The sequence below is a fragment of the Chroicocephalus ridibundus genome, chromosome 14, assembly GCF_963924245.1.
Source record: "Chroicocephalus ridibundus chromosome 14, bChrRid1.1, whole genome shotgun sequence".
Classification (NCBI taxonomy): Eukaryota; Metazoa; Chordata; class Aves; order Charadriiformes; family Laridae; genus Chroicocephalus; species Chroicocephalus ridibundus.
Genome location: NC_086297.1, coordinates 8324004 through 8337896, shown reverse-complemented (window position 1 = coordinate 8337896; position 13893 = coordinate 8324004). Strand labels below are relative to the sequence as shown.

The 13893-nt window shown below is 42.4% G+C and overlaps 1 protein-coding gene across 3 annotated transcripts in view; it reads right to left on the bottom strand.

Annotated features, from left to right (window-relative positions):
• Positions 1–1213: 1213 nt before the first annotated feature.
• LLGL2 (LLGL scribble cell polarity complex component 2) overlaps positions 1214–13893 on the bottom strand; it is a 33382-nt gene continuing 20702 nt past the window's right edge. The window contains exons 11-26 of one of the 3 annotated variants that reach the window (XM_063351813.1): positions 11513–11730; positions 10941–11008; positions 9756–9909; positions 9541–9645; positions 8954–9246; positions 8542–8695; positions 8109–8259; positions 7299–7415; positions 6610–6776; positions 5605–5869; positions 4753–4906; positions 3970–4007; positions 3453–3500; positions 2878–2920; positions 2093–2154; positions 1214–1698 (exon numbers count right to left, since the gene is read on the bottom strand). In XM_063351813.1, coding sequence (XP_063207883.1) covers positions 1691–1698; positions 2093–2154; positions 2878–2920; positions 3453–3500; positions 3970–4007; positions 4753–4906; positions 5605–5869; positions 6610–6776; positions 7299–7415; positions 8109–8259; positions 8542–8695; positions 8954–9246; positions 9541–9645; positions 9756–9909; positions 10941–11008; positions 11513–11730 — 2045 coding nt within the window. In that variant the 3' untranslated portion in view covers positions 1214–1690. The remainder of the gene's footprint in view (positions 1699–2092; positions 2155–2877; positions 2921–3452; positions 3501–3969; positions 4008–4752; positions 4907–5604; positions 5870–6609; positions 6777–7298; positions 7416–8108; positions 8260–8541; positions 8696–8953; positions 9247–9540; positions 9646–9755; positions 9910–10940; positions 11009–11512; positions 11731–13893) is intronic. The other 2 variants (XM_063351812.1, XM_063351814.1) reach the window with 2 other exon arrangements.

The following is a 13893-nucleotide window of genomic DNA, read 5'->3' as shown; positions in this document are numbered from 1 at the left end:
CTGCTGATTAAAGCCCAACTTCCTGTAAATTTGCAGCATCAGTGCCTGGCACAAGAGGTGGAAAACAGCAGGCCACCTTTCTGTAAGCCTCCATCCTGCAGCAATAGAAACAAGGAAATAATGAAGCTAGCAGAAATAAGGAAATAGAAACTAGTTTGTGAGACCATGTTGAGTAGGAGAGACAGCTCTATAAACCTTATTAGCAACAAATTAGGTCTCAAAAGAAGATACTAATACTTTTAGAAGTATTCTAGAAGAATACTTGTAATACATCTGAGCAACAGCTACTGCAACCATATTCTCCTGCAGAATAGAAAGTGCCCACCCTAGTGCTCTAGGAAAGAAAGGATCCCTCCACATTGCTGAGGAAAAAGACAGAGCTCGAAACAAGCGGACTTCCAAGGAGAGGTTTCTAAAGCATGCCAAGGATGACAGCTCAGCACCCACTCTGAGAGGTTTTAGTTCTTTCTCACTGACTCTCATAGTGCTACAAGCAAGTTACAGGAAATAGGAGAATACGCTGTTCTTTTTCTTAGCTGGAAAAGAAGAAAGTGGTGTTGTCAGGTACAAAGGAACAAAAAAGTTTAGAGAGTAACGAACTGCTCTGCACAGTATTGCACCAGTTTGGACTCAAAATCCATTGGCTGACGAGTACAGCAGATTATCAGATCAACTGTTTCTCCATTCAGTGTGTTATTTCAAGTTATTTATGGACAAGCTAATAGATGACCTTCCAGGGACTATGATCTGAACCGATGCCCTTTTCTGGCAACACTATGTATGAATTGCAGGACAGTGACACAATCAACTTGCTTGCCATGTGCATCTTCTCCAAACCACCACCTTGCTTAACAAGGCCACTTGATCTCCAGGAGTGCTCTTTGCCTCTACAGCTCAGAGAGGGACCGCTCCACCTTCTTCAACAGGTAAGCGGACATGAGCCTGTTGCCAATGTGAAAGAAGCAACTGATGGAAAGAATAGATATGAGAGCAGACAAGGATCACAAAAGGGAATTCAGAGTTTTATTTCCAAAAAAAAAAAAAAAAAAAAGCAATGTAGTGTTGAAACAAAAATCAAGTTCAATTAGTTTTCCTCTGATTTGAATGGCTACAAAAATAGATTCTACCCAAATCCATAAAGCCAGTTAACAGTACCATAACAAACAAAACCCAAAATTACTCATTCAGATACCACATACAGCAGTCACAGGAATCTAGCATATATTATTTAATTTTTTTTTTAAAAAGTAAAGTTCTAAAATGTTTCTGTTAAAACTGAAATACCCATACGATTTTAAAAAATTGTACAAAAAATAATTTTAAACCAGTTGGAGGTAACAGTGTGCGTTTATTAAAATCCTGCACCAAGGCAGTAACATTTATAATTTAAAACCCAGCCCAGTAGAAAAGAGAAATGTGCAAACATTTAAAAGTTAGATGTACTCAGAGGCTTGTGGTGCATCAGACCTGGCGATCCACTTCTGTCCTAATGCAAGGCGGGCTCCAAGAGGAGATGTCTCAAATGAGGCACTAAAAGGGGAGGCAGAGGCAGGCATGCATATGCATGCAAGTTGCAGCTCACTAGCCTGCGATGCAGGGAACAGTGGTGCCCTCTCCCCAGGGACGGTTTGCCCAATCAGTAGTGTTACAGCACTCAATCCAATGCCAGAAAGTCCTTGATGAATTCTGGTCAATCTGCTTTGGGATAAAAGAATGCAAAAGCCATTTCAGAAAACAGAAGTTGAAAGCTAATGAGAGCTAATGAGTTGATATACTCAACAGACTATTGCTATGAGCTCTGGCTACCTCTCCATCATGCTTCATGGTAAGATTAAGCATCAGGCAGGAGCCTTCAAAGGCTTTTTATTCTCTTCCTTTAAAACTGATGCAGCACATTTACTCATGTGGTACAAGGTGATGAACAGTGCTAGTACATCACACAGCGAGCAGATCTACATCCTGAAAATTCAGACCACAATTCTGCACTATCACAAACCATTTAAATAAGCTGTATTTTAGAAACAAACTCCATTCTACTTTCTGCTTCCTTTGACTGCTTCACTGGGCCTGAAATATCCTGAGCCTCACCTACCTCCTCCATTACTTAGTCCATGTCCTAATGGATTTCTTGCCAAATTTCTTTCTGCATAGCTCCTGCAATGACACGAGAAAAGATTCATTATTGCAATGCAGTATCATCCCATCCACTCCCAGCTGCTAACGGAAGACCAGGATTAGGTAGTGTCCAGAGGAAGTGCGCAGAGCAGAGCATGTCAGGCAGTCACTTATCCTTACACACCAGCAGTTACCAATCCCACCAAGCTTCCTGCATCCGTTGCCAACAGTATTCCTTTGTCTACACTTCCGTAGCCCCTGTCACCTGAACATCAGTATTCTAGGGAGACAAGGTAAAGCCCCGCACCCATGGTGGTAGCTTAGCTCTATTGTATAGACAGAATGGGAGCAGAGATACTGAACACGTCCCAGTGACAGTGTCAAGCCAGGATTAAAACTCCAGAGTCCCATCCTCGACCAACTAAGCCCATGTGGCCTGCCCTTAGATCAGTATGGGTTGACACGAATATAAACCTGTATGCGAATACTCAGAGTCCTGTTCCTTTGGGATGTGGGAATGTGATCTCTCCTGCTTTTCGGAGAGAAAGAGACAAAGCATTATTCATAAAAAATGTCAAGGGACAACATGTGAAAGAGAACCTGCCTCTCTTACTATTTCCCTTTGATAGTTTGTGGGACACACACAACCAGATTCCAGCACAAGGATCCCTACCATCATGTTGGGCATCCCCCTGCTTTCAACTAGAAATGCCCTCCCTTGCCAGACCCACCCATTAACAGCAGCAGTTGGTTGATACTCACCCTCTGCCCCCCTCCAGGGTACTCTGGATCTCCTTCAGGACTTCTGGAAAGCAGAGGGTTAAAGCAGTGAGCCAAACCAGAGGAGATCTGCTTTCAGGCAGCAGCCTAGCCACATTCCACCTTGCCTTTAAAACCTGCCTCCCACAATACGGAGGTCAGACCTTAATAGTCTCATTGCCCCTTCAACAGCATGAAGTTTTTACTGAACAGGCTGGCATAAAGGACTGAAGCAGTCATTTGCCAGAGGAAATGTTGCCAGTCCCAGTGTACCAGAGCCCCAAAGGAACAGTCTGTTCCAGCTGTCATTTTACACAAGTCCTACTGGAAAGTAAAGATCCTTCTCTTATCACAGCAGTGAATGCAGCTATGTGGAACAACCCCTGCCTGAGGGTATGACTATCTGTCCAACCTCTCACTTCTCCCGATTCACGAAAACCCACTGTTTCTACCAGTCTTGCGTAATTGCAGATCCCTCGAAACTAAGTACTGGAACACACAAAATTCCCAGCAGCTTTCTTCCTTTCCCACCCAGAAAGGCACCTGCCCTGTCAGTAGCAAGACTTCATCTTACTCACTTTCATCATTGAGTAATGCATGTTCCATCAGCCTCCCAGACTTCCTTTCTAAAAAAAAGAGTACGAAAGCATCTGTTACCTAACAATATTTTCCCCTTTTCATGAAAATGTGCAGTTTTGGAAGCCTGCAATAGAACTGGATTTATTTATTTCCCCCTGTTAAGTACCTTTTGACTTTACTGAATGCTTCACAACTAATCCTTAAAGCCTCTCCCATACTGAACTGTATTTTCCAGCAATACTAGTTTGGCTAACAGAAGATCTCATCTGGAATTTCAGACCTTATCCTCCTACAGCCTCTTCCTTCCAGCAGAAACTATGTTCCATCCTTTCAAGGCAACCTTACCACACACAACTTCCTTTAGAGCTAGCAACTACCATGTCCAGGCAGGTCACAATGTTTCCCTCCTGTCCCTCCTTACTTTCCTCTTTCTTAGGTAGAAAATATCAACTGTAGCAATAGGAAAGATGTTTCAGGTTTACACGTCACCATTTAGTACCATTATCGTTTGCTTACCATCTTCTCCATAGTCTCCTGAACTCCTTCCTGATCCCCTAGAAAAGGAAAGGAGACAGAAAACAAACACTGACTCTGAGGCATAGGGGTGCAGAGAATTCATGTATATTCTTGGCAGCTACAAGAAGCTCCAGTGCATGCTAACTAATGGTTTGTTGAGCAAGAACGTAGGAAGGGCTTCACCACATGTTGGTGATACAGAAGCCCACAGGCATCAGAGAACATTTCTAAACTTTTGGAATAAAATTCCTATGGGATCTCCATGAGCGTCAGACCTACTGCTATTTGCTTATGTTCTAAGAGGAGAGGAGGAACACTGGATTTCCCATCACAGAGCAACAGTTCAGCCTCATCAGTAACACAGAAGTATGCAAGTGTCAGGTGTCAGTCAGACACATCGTTAAGGAACAAGTAAAGCCAGCCAGAGCTTACAGTTTACGACTCTAGCTTAGGGATACCAATTCCAATGCTTCACTACTTTGTCCCACCCAGCTGTACTGCAAGTAGGAAAATCATCAGGGAGAAGGTTACATTTCCTCATGCCAATTTCTTGTAAACAAAGACTTCAAAGTCCTTTGGTTTTGGCTGTTGTTTTTTTGTGATTTTTTGGTTTGGTTTGGTTTTTTAAAGACAACATGCTCTATAAAATACAAAACTTTGTTGGAAACAGTTTGGAAAAGGAGACAGACTTCAAGAACTCATAACACAGGCTTGCTTCTATAACACAGAAGCAGATCTCACTACTCAGACACAGTCAGTGGCCAAGAGTTTTACAGACTTTACCTGGATTTTCTTGCAGCATTCTCTATGCCAGACTTGTTGTGCATATGATTGTTGCTTGTAACTTCGGGCACGTCCACAATGCACCGGGGCTCCACTAACCATTTGGTAGAAAGGGAAAACCTCTCAAACTCCGATGGCGAGATCAGATAGAAACCTACAGATGATTGGGAATTTATAAGCAATTCTCAATTCCAAGAATCCAAAAAAGAACAGATCTCAGCATCCTCTATGTCTGGCAGAAAGGGCATGCATTTCCTCCTATGTAAATGAGAAGGAATCATTGAGGAAGATATTATCCCAGTTTCCCAAGGATTATGTTAGCCTAGAGACTGGGCAATTTAAGATTATGCTGAGTTGTAATTGTGTTGTCCTGTGCTGACAGTTATGAAAAGCAGAGAAAAATGTAAAAACTGAACTACAAAGCAGCAATCCACCTTCATCAGCCATAGGATGTTAGATCCCAGTTTTGCAATTTGAGCATTGAGCCACGGGCATGTATAGGAGGCATAATGCAGCCATTTCCACAGTGACTGCTGCTTAGAGAGCCATTGTCTTGACTCCAGACAAGAGGAGAGTGGCCAGATGAAAGCTTCCTATGGGGCACATCCAACCTGTTAGCTGAAAACCACTGTATTTATTAACAATAATGGAATAAACTCACTTCTGTTAATTCTGATAATTCAAGTGTAAGTACCTGTTGGCAACTGGTGCTGGCCAGAAACATATAATGGATATATTTACGTAATATTCACATGCATACACAGCCAGTTCTAAACACTAAGCCCTATAATCCCTTTTCCACTGTCTCAAACACACAACAGAGGCAGATGATATGGGAGAAGCACACCTTACCTTGGCCGTATTTGGTGAAGACGCAGGATGCAATGCCGCTCACGTCTTCTTTGCGGATGCAAGGGTAACGGATCTGTAACTTGAGGAAGGGCAGCGAGATGATCTGAATGTCTCCCAGGTTAGTCAGGACAGCCAGGTCATTTTCACTATAATCGTCAGTCTTGCAGCTGCCAAAGTTCGCAACCGTCACCTTTCGTACCCTACAGCCTTCCAGGGCCGTCAGCTTGAGCTTCAGTTTGGAGCTAACCTTGGGTAATGTGAATACCTGTCAATAGAAACAAGGCGCTGACATCTCTTTCCTGCACAATGGCAGCTGCCGCACCCCAGGACATCTGCTGCTCCCTCCTTTAACAATGCTTTGATTCACAGTGAATACACACAGGTGTAATCTGAGTCAACCTTTCCCCTGCTCATGGGACAAGAAGTAATCAGCCACAGTCAGTGTTAGAATCTGTTTCTGTTCTGATATCAAACAGTTTTACCCTTCAGTCTGCAAACTGTATTTCTCCCCTAGTTCTTTCAAAACCCCTCCATATTTGGCTATAAATTATTACTGAAAGAGAAAAAGGTTTACACTGTGTGCTCTTCCTCAGTAAAAAGCCAGGGCCAGCTTATAGCAAGCTACTTCAAGTCTTCTCTTCTACGATGACTAGTTAGTGTGCAAAACAAGAAGCTTTTTAGTTGCTTCACAGAAATGCTTAACAATTCCTGCTTATATACTAACCACAGCAAAAGTCCTTTCCCACAAGCAGAAGCAGCCTTGTCCAAAGAGTATAATGTAATATAGGAATAAAATTTCTGTGATCAGCATGTGCATCACTATGCTGAATATCCAATTTGTCAGCACACACCTGATTTATGGACACCCCAAACAGAAGCACTGCCCCAAGGGTGTTATTCAGGTACAGCAGAATGAGCACTCCCAAGTGCACCTTTCCACTGAGCACTGCCCAGTGCTTTCGCGTTTTATGCACAATCCATACACACCTCCTGGGTGATACTTACCTTAAATTGCTCTTCAGAAACCACCAGCAGTTGATGGCTGCCTTGCATATCAGGACTCTTAGAAAGGTCATGTGCTACTTCTAGGGGTTCTGGGAGGGGAGTGCTGCGTCCATCCAAGACAAGTATACCCACAACAGGAGCCCTGTGCATCAGCTGAATCTCTTTGGCTAGACAAGCAAGATAAGGAGGAAAATAAACAAACAGAAAAACCAAACAGGAGTCTAATCAGAGACACTATGTTAGAGCCTCACTCATATTCTCTCAAAGCTGGAGACCTATACAATGTGGCTATTGAAACCCTGCCTAAAAAGATTTAGTAGTTAAAGAGTATTTGGACTGAACTGGTTCATGTTAAACAGTAACTATTACTACATAAAGATAGCAGGTCCAGCTGTCAGAATAAGGTACATGTGCACTGAGGCTTGATGGTAAACTTCAATGACAGCTGACACAAATTGAAATTTCTTAAGTCAGTAGGAAATGAGGCTAAGGTATGTCAGGCAGTGCTGGAGCTCACTTACCCTTCAGTTCAGTTGCTGCAGTGAGCATTGCTTAGCTCAGACACTGTTACATTTAGCTCCACTGATAAACAGTGGTAATTGAGCTACCTTGCTTTTCGTATGCAACTCTTGGTTATACTAGTGATAGCTCAGATCCATTAGGATCTTGCGTTCACAAGGCATACTTACCCTGCTCTGCCCTGACAGGTTCATCCATCCTCCTCTCTGCTGGAGGAACACGTAAACAGAAGGCGTAGACTGTACCTCCATTGGTGCCTGCCCACAAGGACGGGCAGTGGCGCGAGCCTGGAGCAACAAGAAGGCTCATGAGAAGGCACTACCTGTGACATCCTTGGATAACTGCTTTCCACTAGCTATACACATTCTCCCTCTGTTTATACCCTAAATATCTTTATATTATGGCAGACTTGCCAGGGAAACGACAGGCTCTTAGCACTTCTTTTCCCAATACATCTCCATCAGCAGCTTTGATGAAGGACATGGCATGTGAGTAAAGGGAACAGAGTGCTGTTTCCATCAGAAACCACAATTGCTGCATCCATTTTTCATGTATTTATATCACATATGAGCAGAGTACATTTGTGCATAATATCAGTTTGGGCTCTGATGCACAACCAGCCACCACCCTCACCAAAATTAAAAGGCTCTGCTGGGGGGGAGGGGTGAACTTTAGAGTAACAAGACAAAGAAAAGCTTATACTAAAGAGTCGGATACCATTCCAGCACATTTGAAAACCATACATAAAGGCTGCATCCACAGATGAACTACTAATTGCCTTGGATTAGCCAGCAGCCAGAACAGCTAGATAACAATTCTACATGACAACATATGCTCTTGTTCTATATTAGTTTTTCAGCATAGCACGAAGTAGGACATAGGAGGTGCCAAATTTTCCTGGCAGTAAATTCTAATACCTTCCTTGGCAGGAGGAGGAAAAACCCATTTGGAAGAAGAGAGAGATGCTTTTTTCTACTCACTGTCTCTCAAGAAGGTATCAGCAAAATATAAGGTGCGCACAAAGCCAGTGAAAGAGTCTTCTGCAGACCGGGCTTCAATCTTCCGCTGGACTGGAGCCAGTTCCATTTCCTGCAATGCGTCTTGGTCAAATTTGGCATTTGCTTCTTGCACCTTCAAAGAGAGGACACATTTTGTCAGTCAGGCAAAGACATGGCGGGGAAGAGAGACAGTAAGAGTGGCAGCAATAGAAAGGGAAAGCACCATCATACCAGTGAACAGGTATATTCTGCATAATTAACTACAGACAATACGTTTTCTCTAAAAGTGTGACTATTTTATTAACAGCAGCATCAGAAGTTGCTAGTTTTAACCCTTATACCAGTAGCTACTGATACCATAGCAGGACTGCAAACCACTTCCTGCTCCAGGACCCCAAAAAGGTGGGCCCCTCACCTCTGAGGCATTTCCACTACCTCCTCGTCGCTTCCTACTAGACACCCGGCTTCTTCTGATCCGCCTGAATGATTGACGGAGGGACTTCTTCAAGGATTTCACCCGAGACAGTGGGCCTTCTAAGGCCAGTTGGTCACTGGGATGCAGTGTACACCTGAAAGAGGGAGACAGCAGGCAGGTGGTCACTGTCTACTGGGTGGCAATCCCTCCCAAGAGTCCAACAGGACACATACAAATGTTGGAACATGCTTATATATTCTTGAAGATCTTGAAGGACAGAGTCCAATGAGGCACAGCTGCTTGCTACACTGACTGCTCTTAAGAAATCGCTTATCATAACTTGCTTTGTTAGCAATTCCAGGCTATCTTTAACAGAGGATTACCACAGACCTCCTGGAAAGGGGATACTTACTTGACAAAGACCAGTCGTTTCTGCTGGTGATCAAAAAGCCCAAAACCATGACTAGTACCAAAGGCCACAAGCTTCCATTCAGAGTGAAGGGCCAATGAGGTGACCACAGCCGGTGGCTGACATTGGACAAGGACAAACGGCTGAAAACCAGCTTCAAATCGAACAGGTCCATCTCGAGTCTTTAGTTTCTCGTGACCTTTCCATCGATAGCCCTCTTGGTCCTGCAGGAGATCTGCTTCAGCATGGTCCACAACATGTTCTGCATCTTCGTCATTCAGTTCCATCACCAGTACCTGAAAGGAAGAGGACACTCTTTGCTACAGTTTTTACAAGTCAAGCAGTCCTCCAAGCTGCAGCCTTCTCAGCAGCTGCAAAACTACAGTATGTCTCAGGGCTGATAAATAGCATTAGATAAAGTCTAAAAATACAGATTAGAGAAAGCAGAGAATTGTGAAACAACTTTTTCAGCAACTAGATCGATTTACCACTATAGAAGTTAGTATTTCAAATTTTAACACAACTCCAAGTTGCACTGTGATGACCTGTGCTAAAAGCAAGATTTACAATGACTGTTTATATTTCAATACCTGTCCTGCTGTACCAGCTACAGCCAAGTACCCACTGTATTTACACAGGTAGATCTTCTGGATCCCAAGTCTAGGATCATCACTGTAAGGGTCGAAGGTACCAACCTAGGTAAGAGAAAATACACAGTGTCTGGTCTCTGCATATGCATTAACTGGGACAAGAATCAAAACACCTCAAGTTTTCAGAAAGCTTCCACAAGCAATAGCTATCTTACTTTGCGAAGTGGAGGCCATTCGTCCTCACCCAGGGTGTTCATATTGTCATTGGGATCAGCATCTGTGAGAAATACTCTCACTGTGCTTAGCTTATAAAGGAGATGTAAGCATACACCAGATGCATCCCAAAACCGCACAGTGCCATCTTCATGCCTGTATGGGGAAGGGTTACAGAAACACACATCATACAGGAGAACAGCAAATCACCCAGAGGAGGATGATAAAACAGAGGGGGGGCGGGGGGAAAACCACAACCAAAGACTAAACCACACTGCTTACAAAAGCCCTGAGCTGTGCCAACTTAGAGCTTCAAGAGAAAGATATTTGGGGGGGTTTTGTTGGGTTTTTTTGTGGAGTTTGTTTTTGTTTTGATTTAGGTTGTTGGGTTTTTTTAATCCAGTTTGTTCCTGATGATCTGACACCAGTGTACAATTTAAGATTACTCCAAAAAGCACTGAAAAGGAAGAAAAGCTTAGCATACAGAAGAACAACTCATCCTGACAAAAATACTATTACTGGGAAGGAGGGAAAGAACTCAATCTTTAATCTTAGTTCTCCGGGTGAAAGCTGGTAACATTCTTCCAATATAAGGACTTCCAATGACTTGCTGCATCAAGAGTGAAGTCGGAAGAACGGCCCACTGAAATTCTTAAAAGTGCTTTGAAAAGAAACTGATACATTTTTATGCAATGAGACAGTCTCTTGCTAGCTACTTCCACCACTTAGCTAGATCTGTTTATACTGATCAAAGCAGACAGGAGTCCAAGCAAACCTCTTTTCTGAGATTCAGAACAGTGTAAGGTAACAGGGGGGTAAAGCTTCAAAATCTGCAAGACTAAGCTCCGCTTTTACATTGCTCCCTTTGAACTAGTCTGGATTACTGCCTGGACTTCTACACTGATGTTTGGTGGGGGACATGGTGGGGCAATAGATAATACATCAGAACTACAAATAAGCCAACTTTATAGGTTAGCTGTGGACATCACAACCTGTTTGCTCAGAAGTAGTAGAACCAGGTAGCTTTACAAAGCCAGCAGCCCAGCTTTGAGAGGTTTTATTGTGAAGCTGCAGTCTTCTTCCTACAAGATGAGCCAACTTTAATCTCATGGGAAAGCCTCAGTTGGTTCAAAAGGAAGAACAGAAACTGGAAAGGGCTCCTTGATTGTTATCAGTTAAGTACATACCCTGTTAGAAGCAAGTCCCTCTGCGGAGGATCTGGAGCTACATTCATGCCACCATCAATCGGCCACGGCTGCAAATACATTAAGGGAAGACTGTGACTTCCTGGGCAGTGACAGTGTGAAGAGAATATGCAGTCAGCAGGAGAGCATGAACTTCAGTGCAAGGGGCAGTGAAAATAGTCCATGCTGTTAGCTTTTGTTTGGATTAGATGTTCCTGTTCTGACACCAGCTGTGCTTTTTAGAAGATATTCTACACATTTCCTCAAGAAGCTGTGCAGAAAGCTTCATGCTTCTAAATGAAAAGTTTGTTACGACTGACAGCTGGGAACGCTCAGACTTTCCTTCTAGCTTGTCAAAGCCTGAAAAAAAAAAATCACATTTTAATCCCCCAGTGTGAGTTACTGTATTGGTGGTGCTCTGGGAAAAAGCCTTTCTCGACCCTATTAAGAGGCAGGACAACGTCTGTTGGGACTCATCCCTCCACACGGAGTCAGCAGCGCAGACCACCCACATTCTGAGCAGTCATGCTGTTCTTAAACGCATGGGAACACATGTACATTTAAAGCTGCCATACCATATTCGAGTAGTGAATGTTCTGCTTGCTCCCAGCACTGATAATCCTCTCCCACAGTTTCAGTGGGATGTTGGAGACATGGTGCGAGCAGGTGATGGCTGAGCAATGGAGAGAAGCCAGGTACGGAGGATGGACTGCTGGCCAGCCTGCAGTTTTCAAGTCTATAACTACCAGCTCTTCTTCTGCCAGCACCACCATAGCAGAAGGGTCATCAAACTCTGCAGAAATGAGATTCAGAGGCTGAGAAAAATGACCATCCAAGGTTAATAGAAACAAGCTTCCTGTAAAGCTTATTTGAAAAATGTTATCACAGAGCTCTACACAAACATTTTTGTTGGCAAAACCTCTAAATGCTTCTGTGTTAACCAGGCCTATTGAGGCAGTAATATTAATAGATTTCAAGATACTAGCAGATTCACTGCAATTCATGTTTCTTTACACCACTCCTGGGACTGTCAGAGTGACTTTTTAGATTCCACTGCAGAATTAAAAATTCGTTAACAACATACACGGCTAAATAACACAAGCTCATGTTCACCACTGTAACAGCCACAATTCAAAGGACTTTACCTATGGCTAATTAACAACATGGGGTGGACAGACATGCATACACCCCAGCAGTGACCCATTTAGTACTGTGTTAGGACCACAGTCCATCTAGGCTAAGCTGCTTAAACACAGTAATGCCTTGGGTTCTGCAGAATGCTTCTCTGCTTGAACTGACAAGTATTTACAGTTCAGCTCTCTTACTTTTCATTTTCCTTACTTCTCATATGTTGTGACACATCCTCTGGACTTTCTTTTTTAAAGAGTGTGTACATCATTTAATATATAGTCATGTGTATATTAGACAAGATTACAAACAAAAGAAATTTGTTAATGTAACTTTACAGATGACACCTGACACAATCAATAATTAAGATTTTTCATTGTAACTAGAATTAAACTGAAAAAAAATTAGTCTACAAGGACACTCTTGAATAATGTTTGCAAGACAACCACAACAGTAACTGGTGCGGAAAACCAAAACCACAAATCAGTTCATACCAATAACGATTAACACAGCTACAGAAATCTAAGTGAAAGCATAGCTATAGTGTGTGCGTGGGGGGGTGACAGTGAGCCATAAGTAAACAAGCAGCTTTGCACTGACCTTCCTTGCTAACCTGTACTTTTACTTCCCTTCTTTAGTTGTTTGATTACCTGGAATATACTTGCAAGAAGGCACGTCTATAAGCAAGCACATACCAACGCTGTTCACTCAGCAAAAATTGACTTCAAGTAATTAGTACTTGGCACCATTCTAGTTAGACACCCAAAGTTTCACCTCTGACTAGCCACGGTCATAACACAAAACTAATTAGTTCAGTTTCTTCATGGAAAAAGTGTTTTATATACAGTTTTACTTTGCTTTCTTCCATGCAGTCATTTGCAGTTGCCTACAGGACTTCTGAATAGAACAAATAATATCATACCTGTACTGTATTATGTACGATCAGCCCTACATTCTGACTGCTACCAATATTAACCAAATATACTGTTTTAACAATATTCTTTTTCCTGCAAAGGCACACATCCAAGCTTATTGGTTATGGCAAGAATCTGTTTTAAGCTGCTGAAGTAACAAGCATACTAGAATTTGTCATGACTGCCATACACTCATCCACCTGCTAATTTAAAAAAAAAGAAAAAAAAAAAGAGAGAAAACAGGAAGGGCTGGCCTTTTAAAAATTGTTTCCACAGCATATTCAGGGTAGTGGAAAGTCACCAGCTACCACCATGCTGCAATGCATAAGCTTTGTGCTTATTAAATTAAGTGGCTTTGGTACACAATTAATACCTTCGTATTGCCATTGCAGGGAAGACTGCTTAAGGGCAAACAAGGCAAGCTACGTAGATCCACTAAGCTTAGGCAATCAGCCACAAGGAAGCTTGTCAACCACAGAAACCTCATTTTATTGTAAAAAAACTTCCTCATCTAAGTGCAACAGCTTCAGCTTCCTGTAGCAGCTCCTGTCTGTATGCACTAGAAGTCGTGTTAACTAGTTAATTCAATCCTTGAGAAGTATAAATATAAAGCCTGTTAAGTTCAGTTACTTCATCCTAAATGACTTCTAACTAATTAAAGTTCAGTTCCTGGATATGATTAATCTCTTACCTAAAAAAACCCTCAGATTTCTTTCATCTTTAAGACTTTTGTTCCATCATCTAGAATCTCAGCTCTGACAACTTCATAGAAAGCAAAAGAGTCTAGTTTCTTTAATGATAAAAGCTAAACAGTATCTCAAGTTTAATGGCATTGTTAAGCTTGAAGGTTCTGCACATTTGGAAGACACTTATAAAAGGCAGTGTTGTGTAGGGAAAATCTAGAATAACAAACA